The sequence below is a fragment of the Heterocephalus glaber genome, unplaced genomic scaffold, assembly GCF_053883595.1.
Source record: "Heterocephalus glaber isolate CG9 unplaced genomic scaffold, H.glaber_assembly_v1.0 deba00001687, whole genome shotgun sequence".
In the NCBI taxonomy this organism is placed as follows: domain Eukaryota; kingdom Metazoa; phylum Chordata; class Mammalia; order Rodentia; family Bathyergidae; genus Heterocephalus; species Heterocephalus glaber.
In genome coordinates this window covers 11,984,594-12,012,012 of record NW_028258412.1, presented here as the reverse complement: position 1 = coordinate 12,012,012, position 27,419 = coordinate 11,984,594, and the positions used below count along the sequence as shown (strand labels likewise).

The 27,419-nt window shown below is 45.8% G+C and overlaps 1 protein-coding gene and 2 pseudogenes across 3 annotated transcripts; 1 reads left to right on the top strand and 2 right to left on the bottom strand.

Annotated features, from left to right (window-relative positions):
• Positions 1 to 3,750: 3,750 nt before the first annotated feature.
• Dao (D-amino acid oxidase) lies at positions 3,751 to 26,222 on the bottom strand. Of its 3 annotated transcripts, none has more exons than XM_087198436.1 (11): positions 25,809 to 26,222; positions 15,443 to 15,644; positions 14,423 to 14,537; positions 12,348 to 12,424; positions 11,271 to 11,336; positions 9,652 to 9,706; positions 8,152 to 8,256; positions 6,914 to 6,996; positions 6,227 to 6,344; positions 5,466 to 5,564; positions 3,751 to 4,283 (listed from the first exon to the last, which is right to left on the bottom strand). In XM_087198436.1, the coding sequence occupies exons 2-11, from the start codon at positions 15,634 to 15,636 to the stop codon at positions 4,152 to 4,154; spliced, it is 1,044 nt and encodes a 347-aa protein (XP_087054562.1). In that variant the 5' UTR covers positions 15,637 to 15,644; positions 25,809 to 26,222; the 3' UTR covers positions 3,751 to 4,151. The 3 variants fall into 3 exon arrangements, with proteins under 3 accessions (XP_087054562.1, XP_087054561.1, XP_087054560.1); XM_087198435.1 differs by having other exon boundaries at positions 25,800 to 26,086; XM_087198434.1 differs by lacking the exon at positions 25,809 to 26,222 and adding an exon at positions 25,619 to 25,752.
• Positions 12,508 to 12,709, top strand: LOC147821984 (U2 spliceosomal RNA; annotated as a pseudogene).
• LOC147821983 (cyclin-dependent kinase-like 2 pseudogene) lies at positions 19,828 to 20,975 on the bottom strand (annotated as a pseudogene).
• Positions 26,223 to 27,419: the final 1,197 nt, after the last annotated feature.

Below are 27,419 nucleotides of genomic sequence, written 5' to 3'. Positions count from 1 at the left end.
TGGTGAGATCGTGAGTCCTCCCCTTGTTTTTTTTGGTACCGGGGATCGAACTAGGGTCTTTGGGCTTGTGCAGCAGGTGGCGAAACCACTGAGCTAAATCCCTGGCCCTCTCCCCTTGTTCTTACTAATAGACCTCCAAGGATACTTTTAGCTGCAAGTAGCAGTAAACACAGTCCATCAAGGTTTAAACCTTTAGAACAATCATTGCCCACTTAGCAAGAAGCCCAGAGTCAAGCAGAGTGCAGGGAAGTTTCAGCAGCTCCACGGCGGTGTCCAGGACCCAGCTTCTTTTTGCCTTTCCTCTGCATGCTGTGCATTTGATTCTGTGTAAGAGACCTCACAGGCATGAGATGGCTGGTAACGTGTGGAGCACCACATTTATTGTCAAAGAAAGGTGAATGGGAAAAAAATTTCTCTTCCAGAAGGGTCTGTTGTTTTGGATTGGAAAGGAAAGTCCTCCCCAGATTTACCTTTGCTTCTCATTAATCAGACCCGGGTCACAGGTCCTTGCCAATAGGAGTCATCCCCTAGGCCTGGGGAAGGAAAGGCCTACATTCCATAAGACCGAGGTATGTCCACAACCCCTTGAATGTAAACTTGGGATTCTAGCAGCGTGGAGAAGGGTGACAGTGGCCATTGGACAGGCAGCGTTTGAGTGGGGGACCGCCCTGGATGTGCGGGCCACCAGGTTCTCATCAAAGCTGTCTCAGTTGCAAGGAACAGACATTTAACTCGGGCTGATCATCAGAATGAGAAGTAGAAGTGGAGCAACAGGAAGGGAGCAACAGACCCCATCCAAAAGGGTTGAATGCTATGGAGCTGCAGCTGACCCTGTTGCATGGTGAGTCCAGTGTGACCAGATCTCCTGATTTTCAAGACTGGATTTTTATGGGAAATCTCCAAGTTTTGGAATGTTGAATCAAAAACATTTTAAATGATGTGTGAGCTGAATAAAATTCATATTCAGTCCAGGTTGATGGGCACTTGATGGGCTGCCGGTTTGTAACCTCTGACATGTTACAGATTTGAACAAAAATAAAATGGAGGCTAGGGGCAGTGGTGCACAGTTATAATCCCCACTACTTGGGAGGCTGAGGTGGGAGGATCACAAGTTCAAGACCAGACTGGACAACTTAGAGAAAGTGCATAAATCAACTGTTATAAAATTTACAAACCCATGTGGGTTACAGGTTTCTCTGGTGCTCCTATTCTGCATTTTTGGGACAGAATCAAGAGGAAGACGTACTTCAAAGAAACTCTAACCACTTACCAAAACAAAAACCCAAGAGAGTCACTTTGTCACTTTGGGTCTGAATATAGACTTTCCTGACCTCATGTGGTTTTGTGAGTTCACCAAACACTGGACCCTATGGTGCTCTTGTGGACAATTATCTTTGAACAGCGGGGGTCCACTTCCCTAGATGATTTTAGTTTGGGAAAAGAAATTCCTTTGGTCAACCTTAAATACTGAGTCTCAATCCAAACACCAAGATGTGTCCCCTGTCCTGGAATCCTTGTCAGAAGCCCCTGGTCTTTGCCAAATGTGACTGTAAGGAGAGAGCAAATTTCTTTTCAATATGTTTGCAGAGAGTTGGGTAAGAAGCCAAGCAGTTCCTCCATAAATGTATTGCCCCCAAGTTGGGATTTCCTGTTGCATCATGGGTAAAGGGAGGCACTGAGATCAGATGATTTTGGGCCCTGAATCTTCATTCTCCTGTTTGCCATCTGCTGACCTTGGGTTGCCTCTCCATGCCTCAATCTTCTCACCTATGAAATGGGGATACTAATGATTTCCTGGGGGCTTTTGTGAGGATTAAATGAGTGCTGTGTACAAGAGGTGACCACAGCCTGGTACTCAGGGTGCAGTAAATTTTTAGCTATGCTAATAATCATCATTGTTAGGCTAGAACTCTTAGATCTGGGGTCTCTCATCCAATTTAGCTTAGGACTAGGCAGCATCATGATACATGCTTTGTGAAGAACCCATCTGATGAAATGGCCTGAGAAGTATTGTGGGCATAGCATGGGGTGACATTCCATGGGCCAATGATACCCCCTCCCAGCACACAGGGTACCCCCAATCCAAGATGCATGAAGCTTCCTGGGCTCTGGCCTTTCACAGAATCTCAGACAGGTGAACATTCGACCTCAGAGGCAGAGGCAGGCAATGAGGGATGAAGATGCTGACGGGTTTTGCGATGGTTCCTTTTGGGTGTCAGCCTGCCTAGGTTAAGGAATGAACTGGTAAAGCTTTGTGTCTGGATGTGTCTGGGAGGGTGCTTCCAGAGAAGACTAGCGCAGGAGACTTTGGATTGGGTGGGGGAGACCAGCCCGCAGTGTGAGCAGGCACCATCCAGCCTGATTTGCAGGGAAAGGAGCCTTTCCCATCTCTGCTAGAGCTGTGATATTCTTCCTTCTTCTCCTGCCCTTGGACACCAGAATCTCTGGCCTTTATTTGTTTATTTGTTTGTTTGTTTATTTATTTATTTATTGAGATAGGGTCTCACTTTGTAGTGCCTTGAACTCACTATGTAGCCCAAGCTACCCTCGAACTCACAATGATCCTCCTGCCTCACCCTTTCGAGTGCTGGGATTATGGGCACATGTGCCACCATGCCCGACTGAACTTTTATTTTATTTTATTTTTGGTACCGGGGATTGAACTCGGGTCCTTGTGCCTGCGCAGCAGGCAGCAAAACCACTGAGGTAAATCCCCAGCCCTTATTTTGTATTTCATTTATTTTTTTGTTTTGTTTTTTTTCCGGTACCGGTGATCAAACACAGGACCTTGTGTAGGTGCGGCGCCACTGAGCTAAAATCCCCAGCTCAAATGTTACCTGTTCTGAGATGCACAGTTTTTCTTGTCATTATTATTATTATTATTATTACTATTATTATTATTGTTTTGGTACTAGGAATCTAACTCAAGACCTTGCACTTGTGAGGCAGGCAGCGGAACCACTGAGCTAAATCCCTGGCCCTTCTGGCCTTTAAACTCTAGGATTGACACCAGCCACCCCAGTTTCTCAAAAATGTCAGCCTCTGATGACAGTTACACCCTCAACCTCCCTGGTGCTGAAGATTTCAGAGTGAGACTGAAACATGCTCCTGCATGATGGCCCGACACAGGACTTCTTACCCGCCATGCAAGCCATTTCCCCTAACCACCCTCTTATCTTTCTGACAATCTATCTGTCACCTATTGTCTATCTGTCTGTCTATCTATCTATCTATCTATCTATCTATCTATCTATCTATCTCTTCATCCATCTGTCCACCCATTCTACTGGTTCTGTCCTAGAGAACCCTGACTAATATAGGATCATTTAAGGCTTTCAAAAAATATCTGGGAGATTGTCATCTCAGGGGGGCCCAGCCAGAACTCAAGAAAGACATGAAATCTCCACAAGGACCATGCACAGTGAGCTTAGTTTAGGATGGGGTTCCTTGTGGAATAATCCTCCTAGTGGCCCCTCGATGGTCCCGTGGAGCCCATGGGTCCACTCTGTGGACAACTGGAGCCAGCCATCTGAGGTCCTGGATGTGGAGCAGGCCTCACATATCAACAGTTCAACACTTCACCTCTCCTGCCTCTTCCACACCCCAGTTCTACACCTAACTTCCTAGAAAAAATCTGCTGCAGCGCTTCCCCAAGTGGGTTCCCTGGCTCTGATGGATGTTCTGGGCAAAAGCTTTCCATAGCAAGGTAGATGTAGGAGACACTGCGTGAAACAACATCAAATAGGAGTCTTTGCTGCAGGATTTTTCAGAACCTTTAATATGTTTGTATGGCTTATAGTCAAGTTATTTAACCTCAATCAACTTCAATTTCTGTGTCTTTGGGCAGCTGGTCTCTTTGATTTTCTGAGTTTTCCTTTCTTCTGAGGACTTACAGGACAAAGTCCCTGCTGTTCTTCACACTGTCAGGCCCAGAGACAGAGAAGGGTGACCTCAGCCCTCGGGGGGCTGCACATGAGGTTGGATGCCCCTCTAGGGATGGACCTGTGGCTTCCTCTCCCTTTGGGCCCATTTGTAGAAAGAAGCAGGATTGGGGGCAAGGGGTAAGCACAGGGTTTGTGGGGAGCACATTGATTAGTCGGTCGAGGGGGAATGAGGAATCCTTGTGGGGAAGCTGCCGGTCACTGGCATTCTCAGAGGTGAGATGGTGGCATCCGGGATAGCGCCTTTTCTTCCAGGATTTCCCCAAAGAGCTTGGCTGCCTCCAGTGCACAGCCCCAGTGAATCGTGAGCCCATAGCCTCCATGGCCGTAGTTGTGGATGACCTGGGAAAGGCAAGGGAAAAGGTAGCCACGTCCAAGAGAGGGCGCAGAAGGGGTCAAGGAAGCTTTGTGGCTGGGGAGACGCGGGAGCTTCTGAAGAACCCTGGGCAGAGCCAGATGCCAGGAGCTGCTCTCGGTGCTTTGGTGGAATGCTGGGCCCCTGGGAATCATCCACACATCTGGAGGACACCTGGCCTCTTGCCTTCCACTTTGAAGAGGGGCCTGCTTCCCACACACAGCACAGGGAAAGTGGAGTCCCATCCAGACCTTGAAGTCAGAGATTTCCTCCACCTTTGAAGTTCCCTAAATCACCATCCTCATTTCCATCTCACGCGGGACTGCTGAACCCTCTGTGTGGATAAACACACCTCTAACCACCAGGAGGAAGAAAAGTCAGGGGCCCTGGGTGGTGGTCTCTGGATGGCATGGTAATGCATCCTGGGAACCCAGGCAAGACCTCAAGGCCTTTGTCGCCACTGAAGCCATCAGTAGGAAATTACACTCTATGGGTGACGCTCCCCTCCACATATGCACACAAAAACCTTCATGTGTACACACACACACACACACACACACACACACACACACACACCCTGGATACTTGGATAAGAGAGGAAGGACGACCTCAGTAGGGAGGCTGCTCTTCTGGTGGGCACCCAGCCACCACCTACTCAGATCAGGCCCTTCAACCTTGGACAACCCTCCTAGCTTCAACAAACCCAGGGCCTACCCCAACAGAGGGGACCCCCACCAAGTTGGTGAGGCAGCCACAAAACGGACATCTGGGAAACTCTCTCACCAGTGCTCTGACAGGCAAGTAGTTTCACCTTGAAAAATTCTGATTTCCTCACATGAGGGATGGGGAGAACTATCCCTATCCCAGAGAGCTGCAGGGAGATCCAATAGGGTCCATTGTGTTCTGGATTTGCTGCAGGACATAAACTTGCTGGTTGTGAGGCACAAAGTACTCACTTTCTTCTACTCAACTGCAAATTTTAGCAAACCAAGGCATTGCTGTCTTTGTAACCTAGTGCAGATCTTTTACCAGCATCAAACTTCGGTTTCCCTGTCTGTAGGGAGAAGGCCATTAGCCACCTGCCCTCAGGCTGTGTGGACATCTCCCTGGAAATGCCAGTCACCTTGGGAGTCAGGGAGGGCAGTGCTGTCCTTGGCAGGAGAACATACCTCAGTGTTTGCAGATCCAACACGAAGCCGTTCTCTTTCCAGACGCATCTGGGGGCGTATTGGCCGGAAGCCAGTAGCTTCACCAGCAATTCTTGCATTCTGGAAAGAAAAATACTGGCAACTCATCACTGGATTTTTTTTTCCTGTTGCCATTTTTAGGTGGTAGCAGGTTAGCTTTCAGACTGTCATTACAATCCCCACCGACACCATCAGAGTCACCCTAATTAATCACCACTATCATCACCACCTCCACTGGCTAACACATTCGCTACCATCATGACTATCACCTTGCATGGATTCTGTCAGCCATTCCGTCTACATCAACTGCCACCACCACCATCGCCACTGACTGCTGCCATAATATTACCAGTGGTCACCACCTCATCAACATTGTCATCGCCTACATTTTCACTACTATTATCAACTTCCAGCTCCATCCCCAGCTTCCTCCTCATTGCTCACCACCACAGCAGGCAGACATGAAGACCGAGATTTCTGCTACAAGTACATCACCTTTTGAAGACAGATGAGTGGTTTTGGCATCTCAGGAGGGAGCAGTTCTCAGCTATTCCCAGTTAGATTGCATTGACCCTTAGAAAGGACTTCCTTGTACATGGTCAAATTCTAGTGTATTCCATGGTCCCTTGCTGGAATTAATTTGCCCAGTTATCCCAATGGTGATATCTTCCCAACCTCTAGGAAGTTCATGACCAAGCTCCTGGGTCGCTGGTCCAGGGCCCTTTTCCCCAGCTCCACCTTACCTTCAACGTGGGGTCCAGTCTGCAGCACCCTTTCCAAATGGTGTTGTGGTCCTGGGAACTGTTTATCTCACTCCAGTTCCCCAGCTGGAAGATGCCTCCAAGAGTAACTGCCTGCATCCTAGGTAAAAATGAGGAGGGCCAAGGAAAACGAAGCCTTCGAGATAAACGAGGATTATCACCATGCTCTCCCTTGCTAACCTGTACTATCATCTCCACTAAGTCATTGCCACTGTCAACATTACCATTCTGCTAACATCACCGTTAGCACCACCCCAGTCGCCATTGTCATTACCATTACTACTCCCCATTCTATCCTCACCCCGATATCATCTGGTGTCGCTGCCATTACGCTTGCCACCTTTGTCCCAGCCTTACTACTACTGTCATCCAAACGAATATTTAAGATGGACACCAATCAAGGCTGAGTCCTACCTTTCCAGGGATTTAATTGTTTGAACTCACAAAATACTGGGAGACAGACGGGCCAGGGATTTAGCTCAGTGGTTCTGCCGCCTGCATCGCAAGCGGAAGGACCCGAGTTCTATCCCGGAACCAAAAGACAAAACAAAACAAAACACTGGGAGAACATGACAGTGGACACTAAGCAAGGGGCCTGGGGCAGGGAGTAGGAGCATAAAAAGGCATGAAGGTACCCTCTCTTCTGGCCTAGAGAAATCAGGTTTTTACCCTGGGATGATGTATGGGGTTGTGTAAATCCCACTCTTGGGATCGTGGGTGAGAATGAAGTGCTTTATCCAGGGAGCATCCACCTGTTGATTAAGGAGAGAGAATTGTCAGGGTAGCTGGATGAATGGGCTGCTCTTGACCTTGCTCTCCCATGGCCAGAGTTCTAACAAGAGAGAGACAAAGCCAACTCTGTCCCTCTCATGACCCCTCTTGCCCAAGAATGCACCTGATCACGTGCCTTTTGCAGAAAGACCCACCCTGATTGGGAGTTACCCCTGCTTCCCGAAGTACTGCACATCTTCATCCCTGTGTCCCTAGAAGAGCCTGAGCACACACAGGTAAATGTATGTATTTGTTAGCCCTCATCAGTACCACACAAGCCAGCACACCTATGAATGCACACATGCGCACTCACATGTGTGCATGCACACATACATGCCCACAAATGGGCATGCACTTACACACTCACCCCCCTACACACTCACACAGAGTGAGAGGCAGCATGGGATGATGGTCGCAGCTCCAGGCTCTTAAACCAGGTTGCCTCGTTTCTAATCCCAGTCCCACCATGTGCTGCCGTGTGAATTTGTGTATTACTTGACTCCTCTGTGCCTTGGGCTCTCCCTGTGTAAGGTGGCAATGGTGCTATGATAGTACCCATCTCAAAGGGTGGTGGTAAATTAATTAACACAATCAAGTGCTTAAGTCTATGCCTAGCACTTAGTAAAGTCCTTAAGTGTTTGATATTTTTATTACAATACAGATATATGCCGCAGCTCCCACCTAGGTACACATATAGCCATACAGGCTTTGATCTCAAGAAGAAATCCCAGTGGTGGTGCAGGCTTGTAATACCAGCACCTTGGAAGGCTGAGGCAGGAGGATTACAAATTTGAGCCCACCCTGAGCAATTCAGCAATTTAACAACACCCTGTTTCAAAATGCCCCTGGGTTCAATCTTGAATATTGCAAAAAAAGAAAAGGGGGGAAAAAAGAAAAAAAAAAGGAGAAAGAAAAGGAAGAGGAGGAGGAGAGGGAGGACAGGAACAGGAATGGGAACAAAATCAAATCCCAAAAGAGAATTCTTGGGATGCCAAAGGCTGGTTGGTCCTTGCTTCACCCAAAGTTGGGGTTACTCTAGTGGATGTCCCCAATTGGTCCACTGGCTTTGGAAAGGAAACCAGCATGGACAGCAGTCTTCCTACCAACGAAAGCTGGAGATCTCAGCCCATACTCACCTTAATGATCTGCCCCCGGCCTGGCTGCAGTAGGGGGTCTGGCTGCAGTGCCCCAGCCCACACCCCAGTGGAGTTGATAATCACATCCGCTCCTCCTCTGGCCACCTAGAAGCAACCAACAGGGAAAGGGGATGGGAAGGAATGAAGACCTTAGTGTCCCCTGGCCCCTCTTTTTTCTCTGCTCCTACTCTATGGCTGTCTACTCCCTATGAAACAGTGGCAAGGGGCCCAGTGAGGAAACCAGAGGAGATTGGTTCCAAATCTCTCTGCCATTTCCCCAACATGTGACCAGACATGTCCCTTAACTTCCACAGGACTCAGGTGCCCAATTATAGAAGAGGGCAGAAATGCCTGCTCACAGGCTGCTATGAGGGCCTCAGGCAACTCTGGGTGTAAAGATGAATACTGTGGATGGGGAGACCTTGGAGCCTTGAAGAAGCCAGAAAGGAAGCCAAGATAATTCTCTTTCTCCTACTGACCTTTTTTCATTTCATTCCTTTGCGCTCTGCCAAGACATTTGTAGAAGATTTGCTGGAAGCCCCAGCTCTGTCTATGTCTGGGACACTTGTTAATCAATGATGCAATGTGATGAGCCCCTAAGCCCACCCCACCCAGCCCATTCTGGTCACAATGACTCCCCTCCCAGGTCAATCAAGGACACACACATTGCAGTGCACTATTGCTGTTCTATAAGCCTCGTGTTTGACAAGTAGGCCTGTGTTGGAGCCAGCCATGGATCTCAAATGTCCATCATGACCAACCCAGCACAGGCGGGTCCTCACTACACAATACAAGTAGCGACATATGCTGATCACCTTCCATGTGCTAAGGGGTTTTCTGAGTGCTGGGGATGAATGATGTCATACAGTCAAGGTCTTGGTACACAGCCCATGGCTAGATGGTGGCAGCTGCTCCAAATCCTTATTCATGATGATGGGATGACTCCGTCCAGTGCCCTAGCTCAGGGACAGGACTTCACAGAGACATCAAACCAGATGCCAGTAGGAAGCATTCTAGTGTCTGGGCCTTGAGAGTGGAGTGCAGCTGTTACTAGAGGGAAGCAGCTGGCTCTCCGGTCCTTTAACTCACTGAGGCACAGATATAAATTAGTCCCCCCTTTTTTCTTGAGACAGGGTCTTGTTATGTAGTTCAGGCTGGCCTTAAACTCATTATATGTAGCCCAGCCTGGCCTTGAACTTGCAACAGTCCTCCTGCATCAGCCTCCTGAGTGTTGGGATTACAGGAGTGGGCCACCATGGCCAGCTAAATTAATAAATTAATGGCCACTGCAATTTTGCTGTTCCTTTGTTCCTGTAACCAACACAAGGCAGACACCGCCTCCCTCAGCATGCCTGCTTCCTCCTGGGATTGAGAAAAGGGCTAAGGTCTGGGACAGGGCTAAAGGGGATTCTAGGAGCTTGAAAAGGGCCACCAACCCAGCATCAGGAAACAGAGGCCTTCTCCCAGCCACATCCATCCCCTCCCAACCCTGCAGCTCACCTCCTCCAAAGATTCCACCTTCCGCTGGAAGAATTTCACTCCCCTCTCAGTCAACCTGGCATGGACAGATACATCAGAAGCTTACAATCCAGTTCTTACCCCTTCCCTCCTAAAGTGACATAGGGGACCTTTCTATGGGCTCCTTGAGAAACTGGCCATATCATCAAATCAAATCATGAGCACCATGCTGGACTAGTTGTCCACAAAATGTTCCCAGGGGAGCCTTGTCCTCTAGAGGCCCTGTCCCTCATTGGGCAAACAGAGAAGGGTCTTTCTAAAGGTCCTTTAGTGAGGGATTGGGACCCTCTGTACTTTCTCCCTTTCAGTGAACACCACATGGCTTTGCGATGTCAAAGGCGATCAGGTTTGGGGTGGAGAAGAGGCAGGGCTGGGCAAAGGCCAAACGCTCCTTTGTCAGAAGCAGGGCATGAGGAAGGAGGTAGACTGAGGACATCCATCCTTCCCTTGAAATGTCCAAGAGCGGGGCTGGGGATGCAGCTCACTGGGGAGGGCCTGCAAAGGCCTTGAGTTCAATCCCCAGTATTAAAAAAAAAAAAAAAATCGAAAGACTAGGGAGTAAGCTGACCAAGATAAGCTAAAGTGGGCTGGGGATTTTGCTCAGTGGTTCCACTGCCTGCCTCAAAAGCGCAAGGTCCTGAGTTTGATCCCCGGTACCAATAATAATAATAATAATAATAATAATAATAATAATAAATACAAATGAAGATAAGCTAAAGTATAATCTCTTCATGTTAAAATAGCCTCAAGATAAAAAATTGGGGAACATTTTCTCCTCGAAGACTCTGGATAGGAGCCATTAAGTGTCCCACACTTGTTAGGAGAAATAATCCCATCAGTACAGCAATTTCTAAACCAGGCTGATAACTAGAATCATCCAAGGAACTTCTTAAATTACAAAATTCTGACGAACTCCTTCCCAGGGAGTTCTAATTTATTAAGTATAAAGTAGAATCCTGAAATTTCTATTTTAAAATATTCGCCCTTAGTCATTTATAAAAGTCACCATTCATTCCATATTTCTAAAAAAATAATAAAGTAGTAAAATCTAGGAAATATATGCAATCTTCCTTAATATGACTGTATATGACTATGAATGTCAAAATCTCCCTCAAGCCAGTGTTTGATAATTTGCAACATGATGAGATTTTTGTTAACCTCAGGAACAAGACAAGCACATCCATTATCACTTGATGAGTTATCATTGTTCTAGGAATACTGGCCAAAGCAATTAGAGAAGAAAAGAGAGAGACAGAGAGAAATAAAGGACAACTATATTTTGCAAATGATGTAAATAAGGTCTATAAAATTTAAGAGAACCCATGTAAAACAACTATACAAACACTAAGAATTTTAGTGAAGTTACTAATAAATATAACAAGTCCAAAGCTCCCCATGTGGTTCTAAAGCCCAGCCAGGTGAAAGAACGACAGCCTTGGTGCGCAGTGGGGATCAGGAGAAAGGATAGCTCCCATGCTTCACCTAAGGGTTTTCTTCAACTCTAACAGTTGAGCAAAAAGGAGAAGAATCCCCTGGCCAGTCTCCTCCTACAGCTTGGTCCCTGGCAGGTGTCTTCCTCAAACTGAATCTTAAAATCTTACCTCTCAGTCAGCCACTTCAAGTAGTGCTTCCCCTCTATAATCAGGCTTGTGTTGAACCAGCCATAGCTAGAGTCACAGCAGGCAAAAGGTAACAATAGAAGTTAGAATCAGCTATTTCTGAAGATTGTAAAGGACATGGGGATGGGATCAAAATTGTTCGGTGGGTCCCCAAAAGCTAGAACAAGAACCACTGGGTAGTGTTCATGGTGGGGGGGAAGAGAATTTTGAGCTCAATGCAAGAAGTTTTCTACCAGACAAAGCCAGCCCTGGCATTAGGAAATGAAAATGGTGAACACATGTGCATTTGTAGAGGGTATTCAAACATTGGATGGGGTGAGGAGAGAACTAGAGAGATATTAGACTATAGAGAAAAGAAAAGGGTTTGGAGTCACATAATCTGGGTAAAAATCCTAGTTTGATCATGTGGCTGTGTGACCTCAGGAAGTCATTTAACCTATCTGAAGCTTAGCTTCCTCATTTACAAAACAAGGCAGTAACATGGAGTGCTACGCTTTGAATGTTGAACGTCCCCCACAGGTCCATATATAAGGCTTGGTCTTCCAATGTACTAATGTTGGGAGGTGGTGGAATCTTTAGGAAGTGGAGCCTAGTGGGAGGTCATTAGGTCACTGGAGGACGTGCTTCCCTCCAAAGGGATTATAGGAACCTGCCCACCCCCTCTCACTGCTTCCTCATTTACAATGTGAGCACTCACTCTAACACATGCTCCTACCACCCTCACCAGTGACCAAAACCCATGGAGATGCCTGACCTTGGACTTGAACCTACACAACTGTGAGCCAAAACAAACCTCTCCTTATTCTGTTTACTTCACAAGTATCCTGTGTCCAGTATTTGTAATAGTGATGGAAAGGTGACTAATCCGTAGGGCCTTTGGACTTGAGATCTAGGATTTCAGATCCTCTGCTTCCCCAGCCCAAAGTCCTAGTGGACAGACACCAGGAGACCAGGATTCTGGGGGCCCTAGGATTTGGTGCCCCCATTCTTCTCTGCCTTCTGGAAAGTTCTGTCTGAATTGTGAAACTTCAGTCCCTCTGTGCATGACAGTAACCTCACCTATAATCAGGGAACATGTCCAGCTCTCTGGGAGTCAGCTTCCGAAATCCCAGGACTATGTCTTTCCAGAAAGGGTCCTGAAATGGAAGGAGAGAAGAGGCACAGGGATGTGCGGCAGTCAATCATAAAGACAATCACACAAATTTACACAGTACTTATGATCGCTTCTCGGCCTTTTGGCTATGATCAAGTGTAGTATACAGTACTTATGTGTGCAAGGCACTGTCCCAAGCATTTAACTTATATGGATCTTTTGAATTTTTTTTTTTTAAGGGGCCAGGGATTTAGCTCAGTGGTTCCACCACCTGCCTCGAATTCTCTCTCTCTTTTTTTTTTTTTTTTTGGTACCGGGGATCGAACTCAGGTCCTTGTTCTTGAAAGGCAGGCGGCAGAACCACTGAGCTAAATCCCCGGCCCAGGATCTATTAAATTTTTCATAACAAGCTATTGCAGTAAATACTATTCTTATCCCCATTTTTACAGATGGATCAATTGAGGTTTAGAGAGCTGAGATTTGAACCCATATGATTTGGCTCCACAGTCCATGTTCTTAACGACTATACTCGGAGAGCAAGACTGAGGGTGAAAGATGGGGTAAAGATCAGAAATAGGGGAGAATGGGGCAATGGTACAAGTCATAGAAGGGTGAGAGTAGAAGGCAGTGGGAAGAGAGGGTCAGACAACCTGCCTGGAGACCCCAACCTCACCGATGACTCACTGCAGTGAACTCTTTGTGACTGTTTTCTTGTATGCATTGAGGAGTCATTAATCACTCTTGGCCCCATGAAAGGTGACAGGTAGTGTGGACAACATTTTAGCATAGTGGTAAAGACTGAATAATCTTGAGAGCTGGCACAGGATGTGGGCACTGAGCTGTGCCACCTTCTCCGGGCAGCCCGAGAACATCCCTCAAGCCATGCTATTCCTCTTTGGGCACATGTGCTCAGAGACTATCTGGATGCAGATCCAAGTTCTGCCTCAAGCTTTGTCTTTGTTTTTGTTTTAACAGGATTGAACCCAGGGGAGCCCTACCACTGAGCTACATCCCAGCTCTTTTATTTTTTATGTTGAGGCAGGGTCTCAGTCACTAAGTTGCTCAGGCTGGGCTTGAACTTGCAATCCTCCTGCCTCAGCTTCAGAGTGCTGGGATTACAGGAGTGTACTGCTGCACCCAGTGCCAGCTCTGCCTCTGTGGCTTTGGTAAGTTAGTCCATTGTTATGGGCCTCTGCTTTCTCATCTGTAAAATGAGGATAAGGATAGCGCTTACTTCTTGGTTATTGTAAGAAATAAATGAGTCACTAGTTGTTGTATTAGGACAGGGCTCTGTACCATTTTTGCTGTCATGAGTGATTGGTTCCATCTTGGGGACACACCCTCAGATCTCCAGGGATGTGTGACAGCTTCTGGTGTCACACAAAGTGATCACCGAGGCTGCTAGTTCTCTCTGTTCATCTGAAGAGATTTTTTTTAAATCCACCAATTTAATTATATATATATATATTTTTTTTTCTTTCTTTTCTGTGTATATTTAAGACAAAGGTCCTGCCATGTTGCCCAGGCTGGCCTGGAACTCCTAGGCTCAAGTGATCTTCCTGCTTCAGCATCCTGAATAGCTAGAACTATAGGTGTGTGCTGTCACCCCTGACTAGGTTCACTTTAAATTCTACTTGTACTTTTATTTGTTTATTTTTTATTTGTACATGTTTGCAGAATATAATGATTGCACTTATCGTAGGGAGCTTGTACATGTGCATAGCATAGCTTAATTCTTCTTATTTCCCCTTTCCGTCTCCTTTCTTCCTCCTTAATTGTGCCTTTAAAATTTATTTTTAGCCTGGCCAAGTGGCCTACACCTGTCATCTCCACTACTCGGGAGGCTGAGACAAGAGGATCTCTGAGCCCAGGAGTTTGAGACCAGCCTGGTCAATACAACAAGACCTTGTCCTTACCTCTCCAAAAATAAAAAGCAATAAAATAAAATGAGCCTAATTTGAAGCCAGGAGTCTGTTGCCTACAGTACTCAAGGTATCCACAGGCTCAGGGCCCCAGCCCTAGTCTGTGATCCTTCACTCACCGGAACAGCTTCACGGAAGAGGTTGTAGCCTGATACTAGGGCCAGGCCCATTTTTTCAGCGTTGGGAGAATGGATGTGGCTCAGGAGATAGTCGAAGGTCTGCTGGTTCCACTCCCTGAAAGGGTCACCCAGAATCTTGGTCACCTAATGTCCTGAGCTGGACAAAAATCTTCAGATCAGCTGGCATGGGGCCTGATTAGGCTGGTGGGGACTTGTCCTAGATGCAGACATCCACCATATTCCCTCCTGCAACGCTCCCAACACCTACAGCTCCCCTATCCTGCAACAACAAACAAACAAACAAAAACTCCCCACAATTTCCCCATTCATAGGATGGAGATCAAGGAGGCCAAATGTGTCTCATTACAGCCTCTGGAATACTTGTCCAGCCTGGGCTCCTGTAGTTGATGAATTTTAAGGAAGATTTTGACCTGACTTTAGGGTGTGTGATCAACACAGTTTATTCAGTCTGGCTTTTTTCTCTTCTTCTTCTTCTTCTTCTTCTTCTTCTTCTTCTTCTTCTTCTTCTTCTTCTTCTTCTTCTTCTTCTTCTTCTTCTTCTTCTTCTTCTCCTCCTCCTCCTCCTCCTCCTCCTCCTCCTCCTCCTCCTCCTCCTCCTCCTCCTCCTCCTCCTCCTCCTCCTCCTCCTCCTCCTCCTCCTCCTCCCCCCCCCCCCCTTTCTTCTTTGGCTCTAGTGTGTTACCCATATTGGTCCTGAACTCCTGGGCTCAAGCATCCTCTGGTCTCAGCCTCCCCAGGAGCTAAGACCACAGGTGTGTGCCACCATCCAGTTCATTAGTATTTTCTTCATGATGTGTCTGAGCTTCCATAGGGACTCATTCTTTTTATTTCTGGTATGAGGGATCAAGGACCTTGTACTTGCCAGGCAGGTGCAGTGCCACTGAGCTAAATCCTCAGCCCTAAGGAACTCATTCTTGGTGAGGAAGAAGGAGAACCCTGATGGAGAGTGGTCCTGCTGCAGCCCTAGCCCCCACACTACCCTGTGAGACCCCCACTCACATCTCCTGTGGGGTACTGGGGCCAGTGAGATAGGGCTGCCAGAGGCCAGCCGCCACGTCGCTGGTGGTGAGTGGGGTGAAGCGGTCAGCGTAGATCTTCAGGTCCAGTGGCTGCAGGACTGAGTGGTAGCGCTCATAGATGCAGAGGGCAGTAGACAACCCAATGACCCCCGCTCCAATTAGCACCACACGCATCGCGTCAGCTGTGAGAAGGAAAGGTTGGTTGAGGCACATCGTCATCACCATTACCTTATCATCACTGCCATTGCCACGTGTACTGAAGACTTGGAAAGGACCAGACACCACCGAGCCCTTTTTATACTTCATAATTAAGACCCACAACTCCAGGATGCAGCGATTATCCACCTTCCCATTTTGCAGGGGGAAAACATTGAGGAGTGGAGAGGCAAAGTCGCTTGTCAAAGGTCACATGGGTGGTAAGCGAGTCTCCCTGGATGTTTCATCTCAGGTTGGCTATATGAAAGAGTTAGCAGAGCACATGGCCCACTGTACCCTGGTGAGTCTAGTGGTTAGGACAATATATCCTGGCTTCACATCTTAGATCTCAGCTCGGCCACCTACAAACCGCTAACTTTGGACAAGATGCTTTGTGAACTTCAATGTCTAGTAACATACCTGAGAGGACAGATGGGAGACTTAACATGTTAGATCAAGTGTTCAGTGCAAGAGAAGTGATTCGGTGACCTTGTGGTCCATCTACTGTGTCCTAGTCCCCATGCTAAGTGCTTCATGCATGCCATTTCATCTAAGCCTCAAAATATTCTTATAAGGGCTGGGGATTTAGCTCAGTGGTTTCGCCACCTGCTGTGCAAGCACAAGGACCCGAGTTCGATGCCCAGTACCCAAAAAAAAAAAAAAAATATATATATATATATATATATATATTATGAATTAGAGGCTGCTTTCATTAGTCCCATTTTATATATGAGGAAACAAAGTCTCAGAGAGGTGAAGTGACTTACCCAAGGTCACCGAGACAGTAAGGGGTGTTGCTGGGAATTGATTGCAATTCAAGTGAACCTGACACACACTTATTGCACACCTACTGTGTGCTAGGCTGGTATCTACCTGTTGTAGCTATGGGCATGTCAGGTACAGGGTCTGGCCTCATAACTTGGGTCTTACAGCACAGAACTCAGCCTGCCTTGGGGTGCTGGGCTAGCTGAGCCCTCAGAAGTTTAGTTTTATATATTTCTCTTTCTCTTTTACTCATTTTTAATTTTGGCTAACTTTAAAAACACAACCTACCAACAGCAAATACAGATTCATGTAACAAGAACTATATCACTGTTTTTTCACTAGACACATCTTGAAATAGCATCAATAGACTGGAAAGCTGAGAAGGGGCACTTGTTCAGTCTTCCTTTGAGACAACTGGAAGCCTTTGTCTTTCCTTCTTCTGCAAAACCTTTCTTAGAAAAAGCAGGCCATTTAGAAGGAAACAAAGCCACGAATCTCTCCTCCTAAAATATCAGCACTCTTTTTTTTTTTTTTTGGTACCAGGGATCGAGCTCGGGTCCTTGAGCCTGCACAGCAGGCGGTGAAACCACTGAGCTAAATCCCTGGCCCAATATCAGCACTCTTGTTGCAAAAGGATGTCATCTCAGGCGTAACACTTTGTTCAGAACTGGAGTGATCCTCAGTGCTGGGGTTCTACCCGAGGCAAATCACTTCCAAGACATCTGACAGAGGCGGTCCTAATACCTGGTATAGCATCAGACTTGGGGCTTGCCAGTCAATGGCAGGCAGAGAAGGTATTTGAGATTCAGAAATAATTTTGTTCTCTTTCTTTATCAGCCTAGAAGTTCAAGTTACATCTTCCAAGGCTCTCAAGGCTTTCAAGGCTGTGTAGCTTAGTTTGGGGAAATGCAGCAGGAAAATAATACAATAGCAAGAATAAGTTATACTTATTAGTTATAACTGTGAGTGGTCCTAATTCACCAATCAAAAGACAGATTAGCAGAATAATCAGGAAACAAAATCCAACAGTATCCTGTTCACAAAAAAAAAACATATTTAGCTCAAAATGAATTCATAGGCTAAAAAAATCAAAGCCTGGAAAAGAATATTCCACCAACCCCCAAAGAAGCATGAATAACTACCCTATTTTCAGACAGAGGACCCTACACCAAAACTGATCAGAAGAGGCAAAAAAGGATTCTAAGTTTTGGTTAAGAGAACTATTAAACAGGAAGAGGTAGCACTTATAAAAATATGTGGATCAAACAATGGTGCACCCATCTTCATAAAACAAACACTACTGGGACCGGGGATTTAGCACAGAGCCAGGGATTTAATGCAGTGGCACTGTGCCGGCCTCACAAGCACAAGGTCCTGAGTTCGATCCCTGGTACCTAAAAAAAAAAAAAAATCAGACAAACATCAATACAATTATAGGAGGGGACCTCAATACACCACTAACAGACAAAAATTAACAAAGAAATATCAGAGCTGAACCAAACCTTTGAACAAATGGACTTAATTGATATATACAGAATGTTCCACCCAACAACAACAGAATACATATTCTTTTTGCCAGCACGTGGAACTTTCTCCAAAATAGACCACACGACAGCCAATAAAGCATGGTTAAGTAAATGCAAAAGAATCAAAATTTTACCATGAATATTATAAGGTCATACTGCAATGAAACTAGAAATCAGTGGCAAAAGAAACCCAAGGGATCCTCTACTTACCAGACCCAAAAATTTCTACCAAAACATTCCCAGAATTAATAACCAAATTCAGCAATGTAGCAGGATACAAAATCAATACACAAAAATCAACAGCATTCCTATACATACACTAACAGTGAATTCACTGAGAAAGATATTAGGAAAATGATATCATTCACAATAGCAATTAATCTAATTTAGGAAATGAAGGACCTCTATAGTGAAAATTATAGAACTCTGAAAAAGGAAGTAAAACAACCCCAGGCACGTTCAACTATTTTGATCTTTGACAAAGGGGCCAAAAACATACACTGGAGGAAAGAGTATCTCTTTAATAAATGGTACTGGGGAAATGCAGAAGATTGAGGCTAGACCCATATATGTCACCATGCACTAACTAAAATCAAAATGGATCAAAAATCTAATGTTAAAGCAGGGTGTGGTGGCACACACCTGTAATCCCAGCACTCTAGGGGCTGAGGCAGGAGGATCAGTGAGTTCGAGGCCAGCCTGAACTACATGATGAGACCCTGTCTCAAAAAAGAAAAAAGAAAAAACTAATGTTAAAACAGAAACACTTAATCTTCTGGAAGATAAAATAAGCAAAACTCTTCAAGACATAAGCATAAGCAAGGACTTTCTGAACAGAATCCCAAGATAAAAGGAATAATACTGAGAATCAACAAAGGGAATCCTATTAAAATAAAAAGCTTCTACAAAGTAAATAACCAACAGAATAAAGAGACCACCTACAGAATGGGAAAGAAATTTTGCCAGTTATTATTAGTCCTATCAGAGGACTAATCTGGACTATATAAAGAACTCAAAAAATTAGATCCCTCAAAATAAAAGACCTAATCAAAAAATGGGCAACTGAAATGAATAGACACTTCTCAGAAGAAGTACAAATGGCCAATAAATATATGGGAAAATGTTCAACATCTCTGGCCATTACAGAAATGCAAATTAAAACAACACTGAGATCCTATCATACTCCAGAAAGAATAGCTATGTCAAGAAATCAAATAACAAATGCTGGTGTGGCTCCAAAGAAAAAGGGACCCTTCTACATTGTTAGTGAGAATATAAACAATCACTATGAAAATTAGTGTAGAGCCAGGTGGGGTGGCATACACCTATAATCTCAGCACTCTTGGGAGGCTGAGGCAGGAGGATTGCCTTGAGTTTGAGGCCAGCCTGGGCTACATAGTCAGTTCAAGGCTACCCTAAACTACACAGCAAGACCCCGTCTCAAAAAAAAAAAAAAAAAATCTGTGGAGATTTCTCAAAAAAACTAAAAATAGAAATTCCATTTGACTTAGCTATTTCCCTCCTAGGTATCTTCCTGAAAGAGTTAGTCATCATATTACAGTGATACATGCACACCCATGTTTATAGAAGCACAATTCATAATAGCTAAATCTTAAAAATGGCCTATATGCCCATCAACAAATGAATGGATAAAGAAAATGTGATATTTAAATATAATGGAGTACTACTCCACCATAAGGAAGGATAAACTTGAGACATTTGTAGGTAAATGGATGCACCTTGAGACCACAGTATTAAATAAAATAAATCAAACACCCAAGCTTAAATATCCCATGGTTTCTTTTCTTCGAGAAATCTAAACAAGAGCAAAATAAAAGATAGATAATAGGAAGCAGGGAGATCGTTTTCAAATGGGAAGAGGAATAAGAGATGGAGAGAAGGGGAAGGGAAGAAAAGGGGATAGAAAAGGAATTGAAGAAAAAAGGAAATAGACCTTTTTATTTTATTATTATTATTATTGTTTGTTTTTTGCAACAGTGTCTTGCTATATAGTTCAGGCTAGCCTTGAACCTACTCCTGCCTAGTCTCCTGCATACCGGGATTGTAGGTGTGCGCCACTATGCCCACCTCTGTATTTTTTTGTTTTGTTTTGCTTTGTTTTAACTGTAGTTTCTGGGAGAATCTCTCAGCAAATCCATCATCTGAAGGAAATCAGGATGCAGGACCTCAGCCCAGAATGGCCTTTTTTCTGGGTCAACATGTAAGCATTTCTTTGCTAAATCTGTCACTTCAGAGAGTTTAGGATAGCTTCTTTCAAGAGGTTCTGTTTCCTTGATTTCAGGCAATTGCACTCTGGCAAACACAGGATTTTTATGAAACAGCTCCTGGTGTCTTTGAAATAAATTCCCTAAATGCATCATAATATGATAGAGCTGGTCAATATCAGAGTCTCCAGGAAACAGGGGCTTGCTCCCCTAGGAGTATTTCCGTTACAGACACCCAATGGCCCAGACAGCAACAGCCTTGCTATACTTGATATCTCCAGCCAGCAGCTCTGATATTGGGACTGTGACAAAATCCATTTCTAATAATCTGAAATAAATACTTTTGGACTACTTGGTACTCTAGTTCATTTGGAAAGAGTTTCAAGTCATCAAGAATTATGATGGAGGCTGGGGTTTAGTTTAGTGGTGCCACGCCTGCCTGGCAAGTACAAGGTCCTGAGTTTGATCCCCAGTACGAAAAAAAGAAAAAAAAAAAGAATTGTGAGGGAAACAAATTCAAAGACCTGAGTACCAACTTTTTGGTTTTTTTTTTTTTCTTAAGCACTTCCAACAGATTCATCAAATTCTTATGCTTTATTAACTCAATTTTTCCCATAGCAATTTAAAAAATCTAATTTGTCATCACTTTTTTTTTTTTTTGGTACCGGGGATCGAACTCGGGTCCTTGTGCTTGCACAGAAGGCAGCAAAACCACTGAGCTAAATCCCTGGCCCTGTCATCACTTTTTAAGAACTTGCTCACCACAGTTCTTCCAGTCTTTATTCCTACACTTCATCACCATTCCATAACTCCCTTCTCCAACCAATCCTAGGTTGTCATATATTTCCATTTTAATTTAAAAGCAGTAGGAATTTATCTTGGATTTCCTCAAATCCTCTAGAGTGGATGGATCTGAAGATCTCCACCTCGCCGCAGCAAATGTGGGGCGACTTGCATGTGCCCCGGGGCAGAGGGTACCATCCCCTCCTTCCGAGGGTCTGGGGGACCACAGGGGCCATGCTGCTGTCGCCACAGCAACCACCCCTTCCATTCCCGGGGTTCCGGAGCTGCAGGCCCTAGGCAAGAGCGTGCCTGCAGCGGCCCCCGGGGACGCCAGCGGGTGAGGAGAAGGCCTAGCAGCTTTTGACCTTCAACTATTCTTTGGACTCTTGCTGAGGCAGAACAAGAGGACTGTTTGTGCCCGGAAGGGCCAGAGTCGACTTTCCCTCCTCTTGCCTCACCGCTGCCCTTGGCTCCTGGCAACTCGGGCCTATGACCCTGAACAGCAGGACATTCTCAACATGGCCTACTTTTGTAAAGGGGGAAAAATGGCTCCAGCCCACGAGGACTGGACTCTGTCGGGGTTTCAGAAGCCAAATTGGAGACAGACTCAGCAAGCAGAAAGTGTCTTTCTTCCAGGCCATTCTTGCTCCAGCTGGGACCTGAGCGTGGATCCTGGGGCCGGGTGAGTGGGAGGGAACAGACCCTCCCCTGGATGCTGTCTCCTCCCTTCCCTCTCCTCCCACACTTTGCCTCAGAGGACATGACTGCCTCAGGGGTAAAATACAGTAACCCCAATCTCATGAGTTGTCCTGAGGATTAAATGACAAATTGTGCTAAACTTCCCAGTGAGGAGCCTGGCACAGAGTAGGTCTTCAGTACATAGTAGGCCTACTCTGTTGCCTAGCACGTTGAAAATCACACTGGGGGAAAAACAAAAACAAAATCTACTGGATATGAAGAAGGAGAGAGGAAGAAAGAGGAGTCTGAATTGGCTTCACTTCTGGCTCACTGTGACCTTTTGTCAAGTTCCTTCTGTCTCTGAATAATCTCTGAAGATCTGCCTGTTTTCACAATTAAAAGGTAGAGGAATGAAGGGCTCTCCTGTGTTTTCCAAATTCCTCATGGTAAATCTGAGAGGCAGCACGGGATAGGGAGGTAGCAGTGAGAGCTCAGACTGATGGTCAGACAGATCTGGGTTCACGGCCTGACTCTGACATGCACTGGCTGTGTGACCCTGGACACGTTCCTTAATCTGACTGGGTGAGGGTGACCAAGCTCCTCAGTCTGCCCAGGCCCAAGGATGTTCCCAGGATGCACACTCAGTGGTGAAATTGGGCAGTCCCAGGCTGGCCAGGATGAGCTAACAAAGCTCCCTGCTTCAGGGATTCCTTGCCAGAATGAGTCCAGGATGGCAGAGACGTTCTGTCTTTTTCCTTGCTTTATTTACATGTCCTAGGATAGTGATTGGCCCAAAATAGGGACTCATGGATGGATGCATGCATGTGTGGGTGGGTGGATACATGGATGGGTGGATGAGTGGATAGATGGGTAGGTATATGGATGGATGGATGGATGGATGGATGGATGGATAGAGTTCCTGTGAGGATCAAAAGAGAAAATACAAAGTGCTTGGGACCTCACACGTGGCAATAGCGAGGGTCACTGAGTTCAGTGTGCAGATGAGGATCTGAGGCTCACAAAGGACAAGGTCAACTATTCAAGGTTGTAAAAGTTGAAGAAAGAGTTGGGGTGGGGACCTAGGTCTTGCTTTTTCCAAAACTGCTCTTTTCCCATTCTCATACAACCCATAAAATCAGCAAAGGATTGAGAAAAAAGTTGCTGGCTCTAGAATAGCAATGTTTGAGGTGGAAGAAGAGCATTTGAAAATGTCGAGGAGGCTCCTAGATTAAAAAAGGGGACTTAGGACCAAAGCAGGGCCAAAGAGCAGAGGTGGAGGGAGGAGCCAGAGCAACACCGAAGCTTTGCCCAAGACAAAGAGGGACAAGAACAGATGGAGCTCAGTTTCTCCAGTGTGCAAAACTTCAAAGATGAAGGCTAGGGATGTAGCTCAGGGACTCAGCTCCTGCCTGAGCTGAGGTCCTGAGTTTGATCCCCAGTACCAAAAACAAAACAAAACTTCAGAGATGAGCTAGATGTCCTTGAGAGAATGGGGAAACTGAGGTCCACAGAAGAGGAGCAACCAAGACAAAGAAATGAGGTTTTAACAGAGGGCTTATTCTGAGGAAGGCAGAGAAAAGAACTGACAATGTGGCGATAGTAACACTAGCAACTATTTTTTTTTTCAGCTCATCATTTATGTCAGTCATTGTGCTAAGTACTTTTTTTTTTTTTTGTACTGTACCAGGGATCGAACTTGGGTCCTTGCGCTTGCGCAGCAGACAGTGAAACCACTGAGCTAAATCTCCGGCCCTATGCTAAGTACTTTTTGAGCATCATCTGATGTAATCTTCTCATAGAAGACTTTTTTTTGGTGTGAAGGCCCTGTGGTTTGAACCCAGGGCCTTCACATTGAACTACCAGTTTTTATTTTATTTTATTTTATTTTATTTTATTTTGTGACATGATCTCTTGCTAAGTTGCTATGCTGCTCAGGATGGGTTTGAACTGGGAAATCCTCTTGTCTTAGCCTCCCAGAGTGCTGAGATTACAAGCATGTGATTACAGGCATGCTGATGCCTGGCTAGAAGATACTTTTATGCCCATTTTGCAGCTGAGGCAACTGAGGCTCAGATAAGTGAAGGTCATGTGCCAAAACACCCACTTGGTGAGAAGCAGAGTCCAAGCCAGCCTGATTCCCATGTCACTGTGCCTACACACCTTACTGTGCTGGCAAGACACATGATCAGAACAACCCAAGGGCCATACAGGTAAAGAAAAACAGCCAATGTTTCAGCATTTTCAAAAACCTAAAATGCAATATCTATGGGAGTTTTTAGAGTTTTTAGTGGAAATAGAATTGAAAAGGAAAACTAGCCCTAAGTTAATTCTCTTTGGAAGAAAACACATACTATGAGTCAAATTTGATGCTGATGATCTAGCAACTGTGTGTATCAAAATGCAATATAAATCGCTTCTCGGCCTTTTGGCTAAGATCAAGTGCAAAATGCAATATAGCTGGGGATTTAGCTCAGTGGTGCCGCCACCTGCCTTGCAAGCGCAAGGTCCTGAGTTCGACCCCTGGTACCAAAAAAAAAAAGCAATATAAATGCATGAGATTCTCATGAGAAGCAAGAGCCAGATTGTAGGCTCCAACAGACCCAGCCTCAGGTAAAATCATTCATGCATGTGGATAATGAACTTCTGAACCTGTGTATACATAGCTTGGTTATTAAGCCAACCATTTCCTTGTTGTTGCTGATGTTTTTATTAATGTTGTACTTTTTTAAAACAATGAATCCAATTTATTAATGTTATATTTCTCCTGTTTTATGCCAGTTTCTTCAAGCATGCATGCTTGAAGTATCCATCCAAAAATATGAAGCAGGGGTGGGGATTTAGCTCAGTGGTTTCGCTGCCTGCTGCGCAAGTGCAAGGACCCGAGTTTGATCCCTGGTACCAAAAAAAACCCAAAATATGAAGCAGCTGGGGTTATTATAGTACACATGCACACACACATGCATACATGTTCATGATTATAATATACATAAGCATGGAACAAGAGGAGAAACAACATATCTGGGTCCCTGTCACTTGCCATGTACATGAAGATGCCAGGATAGATGTGATTCCCTGCAATCCTCTCAGCTGCTGTAGGAGTCAGGGACCATTGTTACCCTCATTCTACAGCCAGGGACTGAGGTTCTGGGGGGAGAAGTCACTCACCTAAGGTCACTCTGCCAGTGTGGGAGAGCATTCGGATCTGACCCACTTCCTGCTGAGCTCCCTGACTCGCACTGTAGGAAAATGTAGGCAGCCTGCAATCAGCTGGCACTTGACACTTTTCTGCTTGTCTTTCAGGCTTGTCTCTGTTTGCTGATAACCTCTCTTGTGCCCCAGAAAGCAATCTGAGGGAGCTTATACCTCTGATTGCTACATAGCAAAGAACACAAAAGACTTGTTCTAAGAAAATCAAAAAGTCACAGGTAAGGCATAAGAATGAGGAATAGAAATAAGCTCTTCCAGTTGCAGCACATCACTAGATTTTATGAGTCGGTATTTTCAGAGTTTAACTAGTGCGTGTGTGTGTGTGTGTGTGTGTGTGTGTGTGTGTGTGGTACTGGGTATTGAACCCAGGGCTTTTACACTGATCTACACCTCCAGCCTTTTTTACTTTTTATTTTGAGACAAGGTCTTGCTAAGTCACTAAGTGGCCCAGGTTGGGATGCAACTTGTGATCATCCTGCCTCAGCCTCCTAGAGTGCTAACCCTAGTCCTATTCCTAACCCTAACCCTAAGTGCCGGGACCACCATGCTTGGCAGTTAGCTTTAAAATGGAATAGAGGCTATAAAAGCTCCAGACCCAGGCTACTCCCTCCCCTCCCCCAAATGAACATTGACTGAGTACTTGCCTGGTGGCCAGTTCCTTGCTGAGCACTTGCTATTCATCACCTCTTTTGAGACTCAGAGTCCCCCAGCCAGAGGCGAGATAAGATCTCCATGTTGCCGAGAAGAAACTGAGGCTTGGTGAGGGAAGTTACTCACCGGCATCCCTGCCTGACTGCATGACCGGAGCTTCCTCTCTCGGGGGACAACTTGTCTGAGGTCAAGTCTGCTCTTCCTTCTAGCACCTGTCTCAGACTCTCATGCTGAGCCTTGTCCGTGGACACCAGGAAGACACTGTGCCCTCTGTCCCCACCCCAGTCAGGGTGCACCTGACACTCACCCCACGCACCAGACTTCTGGAGAATCAAGGCCGCTGCTGGGGACTCAGGGTCCTATTTCCTTCAGGGAGGCTCCTGGTTCTAGGGTGTCTTGTCTTCCACCTTCTGCCTGTCTGGTGGGTCTGGAGCACAAGGTCAAAGTCTGGAGTGGTGGACAGGGCACAGTTCGAGGGGTGGAGCTCGGCACTGCTGCTCCCAGGGTCCAGCCCCAGCCACCGGGAGACTTTACCTCCCTTTCTGGAAGTCACTGAGAACTGCAGTCACTGAGAACTGCCTGACTTTCCTGGCTGATCCCAAACCCCTGTGCACAGGCCAGGGGGAAGAAAGGGGGAGGGAGGGCTGGCAGGTGGGCGGGATTCTTGGAGAGCTGATGGGCACAAGGAGGTCAGTCTCCCTGGCCAGCTGGAGACAGTCCTCTACTTCCCACTTCCACTGGCAGAGGGAGGGTCGTTCCCTGGGCCACCGTGGGCCTGGCCTGCAGGGTTGGGGGTGCCGCCTGCAGTCCCTGAGTGGACACCAGAGGCACAGGACGGGGGCTTGCAGGCCAGCCAGCCCACTGCCATTCTGGGACACTAGACAGACGAGGGACTTGAGGGGATGCCCGTTGGGGCTGTGAGGATGTGTGGCTCTTTGCTCCCGTATCCCAGAGACGAAAGCGGCAGCACTCCAGACCCTTCCTCTGCCAGGGTCAGACCTGGAGTGGGAACTGGTGGATGCCAAAGGTCACTGGGCATCTGTCCATACAGATGGGAAGACTGAGGCCCGGAGAGTGGGACGAACAGGTCAGGGGCAGGCATCCTTCAGGTCAGCTTTGGCGGCCCAGCCTCCACCACCCTCCCTAACAGCATGAGCCAACAGAAGGGCGAAGATGGAAGAAGATGCATGCAAGAGATTCAGTGTTTAGTATTTTTTCTTCTTCTCTCCCTCCCTCCTTTGCTTGCTTGCTTCCTTCCTTTCTTCTCTTCTCTTTTCCTTTCCTTTCTTTTCTTTCTTTCTATGATTTTTTTTTTTTAGTTTTAGACTTTGAACCCAGGGCTCTAACCATGCTACACAAGTGCTCTACCACTGAACTATACCCCAGAGCAATTATTTTTAAATTTTTAATTATTTCTTGAATTTTGAAACAGGGCCTTGCTGAAATACCCAGGCTGGCCTTAAACTTACGATCCTTCTGCCTCAGCCTTCCAAGCAGCTGAGATTAAAGGCGTGAACCACCATATCTGGTTTATTTCCCTTTAACAGTAAAAAGTGGAGGGGTTGAATCCCACCTTTTACTCTGTATCCTATTTCACTGGAATTTTTTTTTTACAATAGTCATGTATCACCTTTATTATCATACAATCCTAGTGAAGTTCCATGTGGCTCTAATTCATCATGGAGCATATAAAATTTCACAAAAATTAGCTATATTTTCATGTTCCTCCACTCCCTTCCTAGCAATGATTTATATTTTGTGAATTGTGATGTACTACTTCTACCTACATTACCTGAATTTATATCAAAACATCCTTTTAAGGTAGGTGCTGTCATTACCATCCCCTCTTCACAGCTGAAATTCAAAAATACGTTCATAGTATCCACTAAAATCAAACAAAATTCTATCTTAAGACCCAGTGTCCCTG